This window comes from Anopheles merus, chromosome 3R (genome assembly GCF_017562075.2).
Source record: "Anopheles merus strain MAF chromosome 3R, AmerM5.1, whole genome shotgun sequence".
NCBI lineage: Eukaryota > Metazoa > Arthropoda > Insecta > Diptera > Culicidae > Anopheles > Anopheles merus.
This window is the reverse complement of record NC_054084.1, coordinates 21,814,493-21,830,857: the sequence shown is the minus strand read 5'-3', so window position 1 is coordinate 21,830,857 and position 16,365 is coordinate 21,814,493. Positions and strand designations below refer to the sequence as shown.

The window sequence follows — 16,365 nt, the reverse complement described above, 5'->3', positions numbered from 1 at the left end:
AGTTGGGCTGTGCCTCGATGTACTTGAACCCTTCTGCGCTGTGAGACAGCACGAACGGGTAGAGCGGGAACAACAGCATAAAGCCTCCGAAAACGGGGATTAACATTCTGGGCGCCGGCTTTGTGCTACAGTACGCGCCAGAAGATTCTGCCTGTCTGCCCGAAGATCGAGCATCGCAGGGGAGAGTTCAGAAACCCCCCCGAGGAAGCCAACAGTGAACCCCAAAGGAAGAAGCGGCAGCACAGCGATATGCAGTCATCCTACACTTGGAGGAATGTTGTGTTTGCAGTCCCGCTGCACTCAAGTCCGTCGGTACGATCGGTCTCCCTTTTTTGTTAACCACAAACGCAGTGAAACGAGTGTTGAAAGAAATGCGGAAAAGAAAGCGTTCGTCTCAGAGAGGTACTCGTTTAGGGGGAGGTGTGAGGTTAAGTGAGCAACAGAGAGGGATTTTTTTTTAAAGGGGGAAAAGAAACATACAAAAAACAACGCACACACACACATACACACCAGAAAGTGAACATCAGCTCGAAGACAAGAAGCAGAACGTCAGAATTATGTTTGACTTCTTTGCAGAGGGAAGACTCTTTCCACGACCCCTACACACCAACACACAGAGCCCACAACATAAAAGCATAAAATACGACCCGATGCGCAACATGTTTTTCACCCTCCCGCAAAGCGGGCTACCTCTTGTGCCCCGTTCGCCTCAACTCACCCTAATGGGGGTGTTGGTCGATGACTTAAGCTTTGCTTGTATGCGTGTACAGCGTTATGCGGATGGAAGGCGCAGGCAACGAACGTTGAGCGGACAAGAGAGTACGCTTCTTCACACAGAGAGCCACTGAGTCGGCGTGATTTGACTTATGCTAAGGCCACAACTACACCTACAGTATACGGGGTGCAGCATCACGCAGTTGCCAAGAGAGAGAGAGAGAGAGAGAAAGAAAGATTGAGAGGAAATCTGTTCGACGGTGCGCTGGGTTGCCAGATCGATTGGCCGTAAATCCTATTTTACAAATTTTGGTTTATAATAATTTTACAATAACATCAACTCCAAAATGACCGTACCTTTGCTGCGCTTCATTGCAAGAATGCTTCGAAAAACTTCTTCCCATACATCTTGTCCTTCTTTCGCTTCATCATGGCCAACCGCTGCTCGGCCTGCTTGCGGATCCGGTTCAGCAGATAGGCGTGCGGTTTAACAACGTTCTGGAAGTCCTCGTGCGACAGTCGATAGATTTCACACGCCTCCAGCGCAACCACATTCGCCGTACGCTGCTGGTTGCGCCTGATCAGCGATATCTCGCCAAAGTACGCCCCATCGGTCAGATGACCTAGCTCCTTCCCGTTCATGGCGTACACGGCCACGGTACCGGCCGCCAGGAAGTACATCGAATCACCGTAACTCCCCGCCGCAATGATCACATCGTCCTGCAGGTAAACCTCCAGCTGCAGACAATTCACAATATCCGTCAGTATGAAGTAGGGCAGATTTTTGAACAGATCCACACTCGCCACCAGATGGCGGCACGTCTCCATCCGGATGCTGCTTCGAAGGTTGCTGGGAAACAGACCCATTATCATCTCCTCGTCGAAGTAGCGCGTCCGGAACCGGGTGGCGAAGTTGTTGCGCAGCTTCCGCTCCAACGTGGCGCTCAGCCGCTTGTTGTACACGAACGCTTTCAGGTTGGCCATAAACTTGTCGTACTGGTCGGTGGCCATCTCGGGCGAGTCGAAAAACCGGCACAGCACAACGGGCACGTAGTTGAACCACAGCCAACCGAGAAACATTACCAGCCACATGATCCAGTGGTACACGTAGTGCTCTTCAATGTCCTTCTTTTCGCTCGAAGCCAACCCGACCCGTAGCGTTATCATCATGCTGCGCAGATAGCGATAGGCGGTGGAGGTGTCGAGGTCCGTCAGGCGCACCCGTACGAACGGATTGGCCACCCTTTCCAGTGCAGCGGATACGTTGGGCTGTGGGAGATGCATCGCAGCTAGCAGTTCCTCCTCATCGGAAGTACGGGCGGAAGAATCGACTTTCAGCAGCACTGGTATAATGTACCCAAGGCAGGTGGTCCAGTGCAGCACGTACAGCGTGTTCATGATGACCTCCACGATGCGCATTTTGCTCTGGGAAATGTCTAGCGATCGTGGAATGACGCTGAAGTACCGATTGCTATCCCGAAACCGGGCAATATTGCACAGATACAGGAACGACACAAACACGAGCGATGCTTCAGCTCCCGCCTCAACGATCAGCTCGTCGAATACTTCCAGCAGCAGTATGTAGGGGAAAAACAGCAACAGATCGTACATCAGCCGGAAGGGACGCAAACGGTTGAAGAAGATTTTCCTCGGATTTAGGACGATTTCGTTCGTTTCCAGCACCACGAATCCTGTGCAGAATGTAAGCGAAAACTCCACCACCAGGATCACACAGAGCGAAAGATCAATGTACTCCACTAGGTGTCGCGTTGGGCGCGTTTCGAAGGCTAAAAAGCTGAACGCAAACGGTAGCAGCATCAGGTGCAGGTTCATCACGATGAAAACGACCACATCGCTGTACAGGCGGAGCAGGCTGAAGGGATGTATGATGAAGGCGGGAAAGCATTGCTGAAGTCGCTCGTTTTCCTTGATGATCTGGTAGGAACTTTTGAGGTGCTTCTCCGTCGACGGATGCTGATCGGAGGCAAGTCGTAGCTTTTGCAGCGCTCGAAGGATTTTGACGTGCCGCGGAAGGGCTCGATTTTCCGCCTGCGAAATGCGCGTCTGTTCGATCGTGCAAATGTGCCTGTTTTCTTTTAGCTTGTGTCGCATTTTCCTAGTAACTTTGTTGTGTTTTGGTAAAATATTTTCAACATTCTAGACACTGGAGTAAGTTTCGAACCACAGTAAGTCTTTGCACTTAAATTCAACTAACTCACAACTCGCTAAAGGGAAACGACACGAGTTATGTAAACTTCAATCACAGCTTACTACGCCATCGCTAACAAAACAAAACATTTTCCAAAAACGACTCGATATTTGTCGCGCAAACTGGCAACACTGCAAGGCAGAACATTCTTGCGCTCCTGCCAGTTGCTCCAGAATAATCTCTCTTTTGCCCATGCTCCATCGGAATGTTAGCACTGCAGCGGTGCGGAGCGGAGCGGCTGTGAAATTTTACCACGAAAAACAAAGAGAAAGATGTGAGAGAAAGAGATAAGAGAGACTTTGCTCGCCCGAGCTTCGCGAAGCGTTGAGTGGGTGTGATTGATGTTGTACGACCGTGCGCGCGCGCGTGTGTGTGAGTGACAAGGAGGTAAGCCGTAAGTGGAGAGAAAGAAAGGTGAAAAAGCGCACATACGTGTACTGCTTTCTCTGTTTAGCTAACGTAGTGAAAGCAATTCGCGGGCAGTTGCAGTGTGTGCGTGTGTCTGTGAACGATCGAGAAGGCGATCTGCGAGAGTAATCGCCCGGAATGAGGCCACGGTGAGCGTAAACCGCGTACTCTGCGCTATGGGCGAATGTTTGTGGGGACAAAAAGAAAACAAATATGGGTTTTAAGACCTTTTTGCTTAAAAATTCATGAGTCAAATAAATGGAAAAACGGACATTAAATTATGCACCATAAAATCTCATAAAAGTGTCATCATCTGAGCCACAATTTAACATCTTTTGGTAAATTGTCCGATTTTGACCATTCTTCTCCCACTGTGCGCTACTCCGCTACGGCTCCGTTCGCTCTCGCGCGAGAGTGTGCGAAAGCGAGATGGCGCACTGCCGTTCAACCTTACCACGCGCGCGCCTGTGTGTGGGATAAGCGCGAGTGGGAAGCGCCCTCGACTGAACGAGCAGGCGTAAACCTTTAACGCACACTCACCCTGTGTTTATTTCAAGCTGAACCATACGCTGAGTCGGTTGTGTGTGCGCTTGTTCGGCGGTCGCTTACTCCCGTGAAGTGTCACTTGGCCAAGAGAGAAGTTAAAAGCGGAAAGGTAATTCAGTAGTGATTCTGTGAAGAAAAGGAGAAGTGTCACATCGTGCGTGCCGTTGCAATCGCCCGAACTCCTTTCGCGGTGTTGTAGTGTGTTGTTTTTTTTTTCTACATGACAAAAAAGCGAACGATCGAGAGAAAAGCACTTGCGGTGGTGTGGTGTATGTGTGGCTGTGTGTAGCGTCAGCAAATGCGCGTAGAGCGATGATGGCCTGTGTATTATTTCCTGTGGGAAGAAAACTGGGAAAAATCAAGCGCTTTAGTGTGTGTGAGTGTGTGTGTGCGTGTGCGTAGAGTGAGAACAGTAGTTGGCGGCGACCGATACATTTGACGTGTGTTGCCCTGGTTGACACACTTTTCTGACGGTGTTGATCATCATCATCATCATCATCATCGTGTGTGCTGCGTCGTCTCTCGCCCAAAAGGGAAAAGAAGGCGCTTACAGCCAAAAGCGAGCAGCGCGCAAGTGTGTGGTGGATCGTCATCATCATCATCATCAGCGGGGAGCGAGTGTGTTAAGCGGCAGTGTAGTGGTGGTGGTGTGTCTTTTTCACTTCCTTTTTTTGTGTTGTATCGCGCACTCCGTGTGTCCGAGCGCAACAGGCATAACGAAAAATACAAATAAAAAGTCGTGGAACGCCGCGTGTATGAGCGAATAGCGAGGGAGGCCAAATAACTTCGCAGCAGTCAGACAGAGAAAGGAGAGGGAGAGAGAGAAAGAGAGAGGGAGGTGCCAGCTTGTGTGCTGAAATGTTATTATTGCTGGCAGAGCGCTTTCATGATACTATTGTTTCCTGTTTTGGGGATGGTATTGTGGTGCACTGTTTTTTGTGAAAAATTGTTTTCTGTATCTTTCCTTTCTTGGATTCGGAGTAATTGCCATTTAGTGTATCTTAAATATTGGAAAGCGCACGATGACTTTTCTGGTTCCGTGAAACACTTCTCACTGCGGGGCGACAAAAGTCTATCTGTTGCCTTGGTGATATGGCTGGCTGTGTTCGCCTCCGTCGGGGAGGGTTTTTTTTGTGCTGCATACTCCACACGTAATCCTATGCTCCATTCATATTTTTTTTGGTTCGTGAACGCGTCAACATGTTCTGTACGCGGGACGAACGATCATCTGAGGGAAATGCCCGAAACGGACAAGAAGTAGTGAAAAGTGTTGACGAGGAAATTCTCAGACGCGTTGTGTATGCGCTGCCTCGGTGTGCGTGTGTGTGTGTGTTAGTCACGACGTGGATACGCTACTTAACGATGCGCGGCGTGTTGCTGTGTGCGTTAGGAGGGGCTGGAACTGTTGTTTGCCCATATTTATTTTGCTCATGCGTCGATCAGCAGCAGCAACACATAACAGCCGTGGCGGAAATGCCGCCGGTAAATGTCGAGCATGATGGACGGAAATTCTCTGTTTTTTCTTCTAGTTTACTTCCACGGAAAAGAGCTTCCTTAAGCATTTTATAGTGTTCTTTTAGGCGAATGTTGATAACACACTGAGGCAAAAAGTGTAAAAGAAGTATTTTTCTATGTTCGCTCTGCTGTTGACTCATATCCGAATCGTCAGCAAATAAGCAAATAAGTTGCAAACACACTATAATACACACAATACAATACACACAACAATAACACCGGAAAGCTTTGACAAAGTGGGAAATATCATTTTTCTGTTGAATCATCATTTTTAGTTTCATAGAGTGTTTTATGCTATTTTTAGTAAAGCAAACAATAAAATAGAAACATTTCCAGCAAGGAAACAGTGAAATATACATACCACTATTCCCTCCACATACACACATACACACTGTGTGCTGCTCCAAATTGAGATCGATTATGATAACACAGACTCTGGTGCGCAAATCGAAAGTGGCACAAAACACAAAAATGACGATTCTCCCTTCTCAACACACTCGGAGAATGCTGAAGAGAAAGCAGTTGCTGAGAAATGCTGAATAAACAGTTGTGATAGGAAGATATTTAATCGACACAAAAATAAAACAGCAAACGAACGATCGAACACGCAATTGCTGTCCTACCACCATCACCACCATCCGCCACGTGTGTTTGTGTGATCGTCGATCGATCGTCAATAATTCAAAAAAAAAAACATTAGATCAGTTTAAAGTTCTTTCGTGAAACATGCGTATGCGTGTATTTAAAAAAAATAGAAACTTAAAACTGCGTTAAAAAGTGCTTAAAAAGTTCGTTAAAAGGTAGTGCGTTCAAAAATGTGTTTTGTTAAATAAATGTTCCTTTCTTTTTCCCAGTTTTTCAAGGTACAAATACGCACACGCAAGAAGAAAAGTGCACAAGAGTGTCGACGTGTGTGAGTGTTCTTATTAAAAATAAATCCATAAAATAGAAAAGTGCCTTAGAAAAGTTTATTCGGAATAAAAGCACGTGCGCGCGCCCTATTGGTTTGCATGTAAACAATGCCGATAAACCGTTGTTGTTAATACGATTAAAAGACCGATAGTAGTGTTTGTGAGTGTGCGCCAGTTGTGAATGTGATTGTAGAAAGTCGGTGAAAGATAGTACAAGTGATACAAGAACCCCCCCGGGACAAGCCGCTTGTGCCCGCCAACCAACTTCCCCCGGTCTATTGATAAGTGTTTGGGTGGTTTTGTGGAGAGTCGCCGAGTTCATCTCGCCCAAGAGGCACACACCCGCACACGGACTCGCAGTCCCGTGACAACAAGTCATCGAATGAATCAATTGCACCACAACCATCACATCATGAGCACGTACGGTGGCACGGTGGAAAACAGCGGCACCAACCAGCAGCAACAGCAGCAGCAGCAGCAGCAACAACAGCCAAACCAGCAACAGTCGACGCAAAGCATCGCCGACTATCTGGCCCAGCTGCTGAAGGACCGCAAACAGTTGGCCGCCTTCCCGAACGTGTTTCTGCACATCGAGCGGCTGCTGGACGAGGAAATCTCGAAGGTGCGCGCCTCCCTCTTCCACATCAACGGCGTGACGAAGGAGCCGCTCCAGCTGCCCGACCCGGAAGGGGAATCCGTCACGCTCAACGAGAAGGTGTACGTCCCGGTGAAGGAGTATCCCGACTTTAACTTCGTCGGCCGCATCCTGGGGCCGCGCGGCATGACCGCCAAGCAGCTCGAGCAGGAGACGGGCTGCAAGATCATGGTGCGAGGGAAGGGCTCGATGCGGGACAAGAAGAAGGAGGACGCGAACCGGGGCAAACCGAACTGGGAGCACCTGTCGGACGATCTGCACGTGCTGATCACGGTGGAGGACACGGAAAACCGGGCCACGATCAAGCTGAAGCGCGCGCTCGACGAGGTGAAGAAGCTGCTCGTCCCGCACGCCGAGGGCGAGGACGAGCTGAAGAAGCGCCAGCTGATGGAGCTGGCCATCATCAACGGCACGTACCGCGACTCGACCACCAAGGTCGCGCCCGCCGACAACACGTTCAGCTTCGACCCGCAACAGTACACGGACGACCGGTGGAAGATGGCCGCGGCGGCGTCGGCCGCCGACCAGCGCATGCTGACGCAGGCGTCGCTCGCGGCCGCGGCCAATCTGGCCGCCGCCAACCAGATGGCGGGCCGGACCGCCCCGAACCCGCTCGGTGCGCCGATCATCCTGTCGCCCCGCATCTCCGTCCCGACGACGGCCGCGAGCCTGATACCGGGGTCGGGTCCGCCGCCCACGATCGACCACACGACCGGGCTGATCTACGCCTCCCCCTACACGGACTACAGCTACGCGCTGGCGGCGGCCGGCAATCCGCTGCTCACGGAGTACGCCGATCACAGCGTAGGTGCAATCAAAAATCCACGAAGGCAATATGCGTCTCGCGATCATCCTTACTAAAACCCCCAACCACCACCACCAACAACAACAATACCACCACCACCACAACCAACAACAAACTTTTCTCCCCCCTTTTTATATTACCTCTTCTCACACACCCCTACTCCACGTTAATATAAAAAAAGCATCGCTAAAAACAACTAGAGCAAACAGAGAAGAAAAAAAAACAAAAACAAACAATTCGAATAAGTTGTGCTGTGTGTGTGCGTGTGTGTGTGTATGTGTGTGCAAACACTTGGAAGGCCACAAAAATGCAACTTTTTTTTGCAAAACAAACAAAAATTATCGCAAAGCGCCCAAAAAAAAACGAACGCCTTCAAGCCAACAACGTGTGAAGCAAACACAGCGCAAATCTTTTACTATCACACACACCTACTCACCCTTTGGCAATCGTTAGAGAGAGAGATATATATATATATATATATATATATATATATATATATATATATATATAATATATATATATATATATATATATATATATATATATATATATATATATATATATATATATATATATATATATATATATATATATATATACACCCACACTCACTCACACACAACCCTTATAAAACCCGGGCGGTGGGGCAATAATTTATCTAATGACCATTTATCTATAAAGCTACCTATTTTTTACTATTAATTTCATGCTCACACCCACTTTCACCCTTTAAAATTTGGAAAAACAACTGCAAAACATGCGTGCATACTTTTATATATGTTTTTTATATATTTTGTTGCTCCTATATCTTCTACACCCTTCTTCGTTACTTCGAATATTAATAATATTCATACAATTATTAATAATAATTAATAATAACATCGTCTAGATCATATATATGCATCAATAATATCTATATAAAATAATCGCATTAATTGCAAAACAAACAAAATAACGCCAAGGAATGATAGAGATCTGCTACGGAATGAGGTAAAAACAAAATGAAACAATAGCAATTGTGTAGCTGCTCCTAAAACAAAACAAAACAGAAACAAAAGCCCATTATTGTGTTTGATTAACGCCCAACAAAAATGCGCTCAGTATGTATAATCTTCTATTAGTAGCATTCATCACCGACACTACAACAACCACTTCCGTATATTCATCTTTTCGATCTGTTTGGTTAGTCATTGTTTAATCTCATCTTTAAAGACTAGCAACACTCTGTTGCTAGTTGACCGCAAAGGCTTCCTTTTCGAACTTGAGGAATATATCTCATTTTCTCTTATCTGTTAATATCATCCCTCATCAATCAACACATTTCTATAACGCAAAATATTACAAAAATCTTGTACAACAACACAGATCTGAGCGCGATAAACGTGCAAATAATCCACTCACGTGTGAAATGATAATGTGTGTGAAGCAAAAGGGACATTAAAATACGATCGTATAATAATTATTAAACATTGTAAAACGTATTGTGTTAGCTAGCTAGCCGTAGCACCCAGAGGATTATGTTTAGGTGTTTATGGAAAGATGGCGGGAATGTGCGAAATGTGAACACACACCACCACGCTGCGGCTCTTGTTTTGTTGCATCATTGTGCGCAAATAACAATAATCTTAATATTAGTTTTTAATTATAAATAATACTGTTAAAGAACATTAAGTGTGCACTAAGCTAAACCTAAAAAGAGGGGGTGTACTGTGAAATGTGGACATCGGAAAGGATTAATTGCTCTAGCACTCTACACTACTACTACTACACCCAACTCTCAATACACTACCAAACACCGAACTTCTTAACCATTTTGACCGATCACTACTTCTAACAACTCCTAACTTTTACCGCGTTTTACTTACTGTTCCAATTTGTTCCTTATAATTTCCCCTATTTGGAGAGAGAAGAGGAAAAGAAAACCTCCCAAGCAGTACGTAAAATAACGCTATTAAATTGCATATTACGATGCATTATGGTCACAACACCACCTAACAACGAACCCGTAACACAAGCAATCCTTTTTTTTTGCCACGGTACACACAACATGAAACGTTTTGTACTAAAAAAAAAGGATCGACCATCTGTACTAAAAACATGAGCAACGCTTATCACATTAAGCCTACAGCACTTAACACACACTAAAGAAAGCCAAGTCGAACGTTTTCGTTAATGGTAGCACCTCAAATACACTCTTGCGTTGAAGGCATCATCGTGTATGGGAAAACTGTTTTTTGTAACTTTTTGTGACACAAAACAAAATCCGTGTCGTGCGCCGCATCACCCCCTGCTCACTAAAATGCTAAAATCCCTTCAATCTGTACCATTCATCTGATTAACTTCTGGCAAAGCGCAATCTCTCTCCTACTTTCTGTGCCTATATCTCTCTCTCTTAAATTATGCTTTCTTAAATTTGTTACATAGCTTTTTTTTAGCACACTGATAACGACCGATTAACCGAACCGATAATATGTTGAATCTAATACACCTGGTAATTGCATATTTCTTCCTTTGTTTCTGTTCGTTAACATGCACACACAGAGATGATCCTTCACTCGTGAAGTGAAGTGAACTAGTCGTTACGTTGTAATGGAATATTTTAACCCTTAAAAAATAATTAATCGCGAGTCTTCTGTTATACGGCTCCCCACCGTACGCTTTTTGAACGGCATTTTTTTACGGTCTAGTGTAATGTTATATTGTTACTTTCTTTCAAAGAGTTGTAAGCTGTACAACTTCTGTTTTTTATACTTTTTTTTCGTTTAATTCTGTCTCTACTCCAAATGTGCCAAAGTATTAAAAATCGATCGTTCAAGAAATGAGAGAGCAAGAGACAGAGAGTGAGAGAAGATGGTAAAAGGGAGGAAAAAGATGGGACATACTTTTTCGGGCAAGAAAAAAGCAGTTCAAATCGTTTGTTTAAAAATCAAAACCTTTTTAGTCTTCCGGATAAACACGCACACAAAACCAGACCCTAGATCACCGTCGGAACTCTCTCCAACCGATCCGATCCGATTCCGGCTCTCAGATCAGTCTCTGCTTCCGGTAGTGGGACGTTTTGTTTCTAATCCCACGGATGTATGTGTTTCTTTTGATGCATCGAGGAAGTGTGTATGGAACGGGAAAATGGAAGGAAAAAAGAGAACATATAATACTCATCAATGTTGTGTTGTGTTGTGCAGCGAAGGGGCCATCTCTTGGGGTTTTCCTTCATACATCAAAGTGTCCTGTACAGCAGAGGAGATCATCAGGGAGAGAAGAGGGAATGTGCTCTGCAACCGGGGAGATTAATCGGATGAATGGTTCAATTGATGATACACAGCGTACACCCAGCAACAAGTATATGCAAACAAAGGGCGGTGCCAGTTTCTTGCTTGATTAAAGGAGGAAATTAACACACGAGCGTGACGATGCGTACAGCGTGAAGAAGTATGACAGAAAAAGAAGAGAATCTGTGGTGCAAAACAAACGACTGCATTGGAATTTGCATCGCATGTCGTCTTTCCGTTTTTTAAATAGTGCTCGAGAACTATCTGCAATTCATACATGTGTAAAATTACATCAACCCTCCAATACACAAACACAACACCACACACTCGAAAAGATCTGCCTGAAAGCAACTCATTCAGCTGGTAAGAGATCGAATGCATTTTGAGAACGCATAATTTGTGGTGCCATCGCAACGATCGTGCGCAGCAGTGTGTGTTTCGTAAAGCAATACAAAATAGTGTAGCAAAAATGGCTTGCGGCGGAAATCATGCACAACCGAATGCATAAGGGAATCATTTATATTTTATTAAAAAAAAAATGTGCTTCCCCTGTTAAATCGAAAGTCGATGCAATTTTTACTTTGCGCTGAGAAAGAGAGAGAGGGATTTGCAGGAAGGAACAGACAAGGAAACCAAGTTTCCGGACAAAATCAAACGCTTCCCAGTCCCGTTTACAATCTTTTTTCTCTATAAAGAGATTGTTATTGCGCAAGAAAGTTTATCGCACACAAAATAATTAAAACTTTGTGCGATACTTACCAATAGAAACACACACACTATTACCCTTCAATATGTATGCCTTTTGTGCGGTTGTGTACACTGGCACGATTTTACCCAAGGTGGCAATATCTATATACCTTTATGGAAGGGAATATTACTTCAATATTATATACATTAATCTATTATTAGTTTGTATTGTGTGCCGAGTGTGTGTGTTTTTTTTTTTGCTATTTTAAAACAATTTAAAGTAATCTCATTTGAAGAATCGTCAGTGTGACTTGCGGAAGGTTCGAATAAGAGAAGTTCAGAATGTATTGTAAAGCGGAGAAAATAGAAAATCATATAAAATGATTTTTTTTTATAAATCGTGAAATCTCTTTTACACAACCCTCCGTGTCGTAGCTAAGCTTATAGTTGTTTTTTTATCATTACTTATAATACTAATTTTAACCGTAGCCCTTAACACACCAACACTTACTCTACTCTGTTCTACACAATGTGCATTGTATGTGCCTTTTGCCTGACTATCGTGTATTGATCGTTCTTGTATGGAATGACCAAAACTAAACAGTAAAGCAAAATAGTTAGTAGCAAGCGCTAATTGCGGTATCTTAGCAGATATAACAATGAAATGTAAAATCAAAATGAAATTAAAAACATAAAACAATAACGAAACAATATTAACTAACTAGATAGGTAAGACCAGAAACACGCAGAGAAATGCAATTAATTATGAAACATACTGGATCTGGTTGAATTTTACATTGAGACAAGAAGAATGCAAAACACAAACAACCTATAACCTCTATAACAAAAGTATACAATTCTTACGGCATATTGTATTTGAATGGTAAAACCAATTAGAATGTGGTATAAAAAGGGCAATGAAAAAGCAATCAGAATAACTCCATTTTACTACAATATTAGCAACCAAACAACTGTCAACGAATGACAAAACTCACCGTTAACAAACGATAATCAAGTCCGATTTGTAACAAGTAATGTGCCCGAGTGAATTTGGCTGCAACTCCAATTAGACACACATTCACTTTCTCTAAGAAATTATACAAATTAGGCAATAACTACTACCGTATCTTGTGGATGATAGCCAATTGAAAAATAACCTAGCTAAACACGCACAAAAAAAAACAAACGAATCAAATATGTTAACAAAATCTCACTGACCACGTCACTTAAAAACAAAAAAAACATAACACCAATATATCTGTTGCAATAGCGATAATGGTATGGACGGACATGGACGAGGAGGATGTTCTACAGGAACCTTATGTGAAATATGTGCCTTCTAACCGGTCGATGGTGTATGAACATGGGCATTAATTAATATTCGCTTCTAATAACCTATGTGCAAAAACAGCAGGTGCAGCAGCAGCGGCAGCAATGAAAATACAGAATAATATGCTAGAGTTTTATAACCACTACTATACTTCTTCTTCTCTCTACCCCCCTTTCTCACTCACACTCATTCTGCTCTGGTATAACACAAACAACAAGGATGTAAGGTGTCTGTGTGCGTGTTGCAAAGCCGACAGCAAGAAATAATGAAACATTTTAATAAAGCTTAATAATTGCACTTCTCTAATCTACTTCTACTTTTAATATTATTTAGCTACTTCTTACTAGCAACTACCAGCTGCTACTCTATTCACCATTACTACTACTACTATTACTACTACCGCTAATACCATCCGTTTAATAATAATAATAATAATAAAGCAATTGCTGGCAAACTTTAACTGGACTAGTTTTTATTAGCTGTATATGTATGTATTACCAACCTTTCTCATTCACCACCCAACACCACCCTCCTAAACGAAATATAATCCACGTTCGCTCTCTCATATTAGATATGCCATAACATGTGTATCCTAACCTCCTTTATTTTCGAGATAACAATTACTCCTACCACTTCACGCTGTTTTCCCTCATGTCCCAATGTCTAAAGAGCTCTGTATTCCCTCGAAACCAAGGCAGCAGGATCAAGAAAGGTCGCATAAGATCGTTCAATTGTAGCTTAATTTTATCTCATTTTAGCTCAATTTTAGCTCAATTTTAGCTCAATGTAGCTCAATTGGAGTGTTAAAAATTTTAGTTAAATTTTACTGAAACAAGTAGAAGACGACCATCTTCCTGCTGCTTTGAATTCCAGTCCCCTATAGTTCCCAATCAATCCAACCTCTGATCCTTTCCTTTAAAACCTTTACCTTCCTTATCCAAAGTTTAACCATCAGTTTGCTGAAAGAAATGTAATCACATGTGGTTTGAGAACAACAAAGCAACAATGCTATAGCAGCTATATCTTTCGCTACTACTCACACTCTACTACTGGTTGTGAATGGAAAGGGTGGATGAAAAGGACAATGCTGCGAAGGGTTTTGGATGCGGTAATATGCAACAAATCGAAAGTTAACGAAGAAACATCAATTAACCATCGAACGGAAACATCAGTTTCGTAGTCTAAGAAGCAACTACTACTCCTCTCGCAACTACCTCTTGCTGCTGCTCTCTCTAATCTCTGCCACCTCGAAAACTAAATGGAAAACAGCTAGCTTCATTATTACTACCACTACTACCACTTAATACACTACTTACTACCATGGTATTGGATGGAATGGTCGGGATATGTTTTTTTTTTAATTTAATATCTTGCTAACCATAATGCTCTACTACATATGGATGGGTTTGCCGTAAAAGTGAAGCGAAATTAAATTATTTTTTCACTGATCAATTGTTACTGCAATTATTTGTTTAAATCATCTCACAAAACCAGACACCAACCCATGGCTGTTTGTATAATACTCTCTCGATAAGAATGATAAGCAAGAAGAGGAGCGAAAGAAGAGCATTTAATGTGCTTATCACACTGGCGACACAACACGAACTGTGCAAGATATCTTAATTAGCATGCACGGGAAAAGGGGAGTTTTTCGAGACCGAAGACCATATCTTTTGGGGTGTCGTCTTTGGATAAGACCATTTACCGTCCCAAATAAGGTGATGTTCTTCTGCATGCGGTTTTATCAGTTTAATTGCGTGTGGTTGGTAGTAGACACACCCTGTCTGCAGTGTCATAGTTTCTTATTATCTTGAATGGCCTTGTACAACGGCGGAAAGGCAAGAAGTTGTAGAAATGATGGTACGCTTCTAAGCGAAAACGGACCGAAAGCCGCGTTGAAAGATCACAGTTGCTAAGCTTAGACACATTGTAGCTTCTCTCACTGTAGATCGTTTTGCGCTTGCGGCAAAGGAGAAGAGCGATCGTTCGGAGTAGTCACAGTTGGCTCCTCTCGGAACGAAAATCGATAGCAGCGCGCGCTGAGTGTGGTGACCACAAATTCCCGATAGTTGTGTGTTGTGTTTGGAAATGCCTCCCTGTGTCCGGTTGCTTTCCCAAGAATTTGTTCACGTAAAACAATCTCTTCCTTTGGGGCACGTTCGGCGAGACGATTCTATTGAATGCTCATCGGAAATGTGTCTCTCTCTAAAGAGTGCCCTGTGTCTTCGATTCGGCAACTTTTTCAAACGTATCGTATCGAATTGCCAATCGAATTTGTATGCCCGTCTTCGTAAAATCTATTTCATGATCGTGTTCGATTGTTCTTGACGTGGTGTAGGGCGTGTGCACAACGGGGCCGCCGCGTGGACATGCATCTAAAATAGCTCGTGGAACCGCGAAACCGACTAACTCTGCCGGTGGTGGCGGTTGCGCTAAATTATTTATAGCCCGTGACACACACACACACACACACACGCAGAGACACACCACATCGTGAAAGAGAGCAATCTCCTCCACGCCCGACACTGCTGTGGCCGGTTTGAAGCGCAGAACTTCCCTACAAACGCGCCCTACAACGCGAACCACACCGCTGCGCACGCTGTCCTGCGCGCGCGTCCGTTGCGCTGATCTGCACGCGAACCTTTGCGCAGCATTTCGAATACAAAAAAAAAAAGAATAATAAAAAAGGTCATTGTACACACACATACCGTTTGTCTGTTGCGTGTCTCGGCGCCGCCGCGGATGCATCGCTGCGACTGTCCGTCCGCGCGTGTGTTTGTCCTTCCCAAGTTGACCATAACGGGGCACTGAGAGGGAAAGAGAAGCGCCGTGTTTGTCCCTGTGAAACCTCTTTTTTTTGTGTGTGCCATTTGGAAGTGGTATCCGGTTTTGGGAAGACCAAACTAGTGGGGGGCTGCTACCTCCCTATATTCGCCCATGCGTGCCTGTACGTCATCACATGACGGTAGAAGCAGGAAATTCACTCAAGGAGGAATTTGGGGGAGTAAAAGAATCGTGCGAGCGCGTTCCACTCCCTACAAAAAGCACCGATTTAAAAACGCAAAGTGTGTGTTGAGTTCGGCGGACATTTTCCACCGCCTTTGCGCCTTTATTGCTCCCCCTGGAGGTTAATGAAGCAATAGCGAATGTTCCGAACATTGCCCCCCGAGGCACGACGGCGTACACAACAACACCGTGTGTTGCGATGATCTGCCGCAGGAAAATCCAATTTAATCGTTTTTTTTTTTGTCCACGCATATTGGTCCTCATGGTCGGCATTTAGGCACGTGGTGTCTAAGAGGCCGCTTAAATAGAC

The 16,365-nt window shown here is 44.1% G+C and overlaps 2 protein-coding genes across 7 annotated transcripts in view; one reads left to right on the top strand and one right to left on the bottom strand.

Annotated features, from left to right (window-relative positions):
- Window positions 1-976: 976 nt before the first annotated feature.
- LOC121597775 (potassium/sodium hyperpolarization-activated cyclic nucleotide-gated channel 2-like) lies at window positions 977-3,100 on the bottom strand. Its single transcript, XM_041923889.1, has one exon. The coding sequence runs from the start codon at window positions 2,824-2,826 to the stop codon at window positions 1,084-1,086; it is 1,743 nt and encodes a 580-aa protein (XP_041779823.1). The 5' UTR covers window positions 2,827-3,100; the 3' UTR covers window positions 977-1,083.
- A 717-nt stretch (window positions 3,101-3,817) lies between these two features.
- Window positions 3,818-16,365, top strand: part of LOC121597860 (protein held out wings) — a 31,802-nt gene continuing 19,254 nt past the window's right edge. For 2 of the 6 annotated variants that reach the window (XM_041924071.1, XM_041924070.1), the window contains exons 1-2: window positions 3,818-3,986; window positions 6,247-7,762. In XM_041924071.1, coding sequence (XP_041780005.1) covers window positions 6,686-7,762 — 1,077 coding nt within the window. In that variant the 5' untranslated portion in view covers window positions 3,818-3,986; window positions 6,247-6,685. The other 4 variants (XM_041924073.1, XM_041924072.1, XM_041924067.1 and 1 more) reach the window with 3 other exon arrangements.

What these genes read in the sequence shown, in the direction of transcription:
- LOC121597775 (XM_041923889.1), bottom strand. Translation starts at nt 2,826, where the DNA reads ATGCGACACAAGCTAAAAGAAAACAGGCACATTTGCACGATCGAACAG.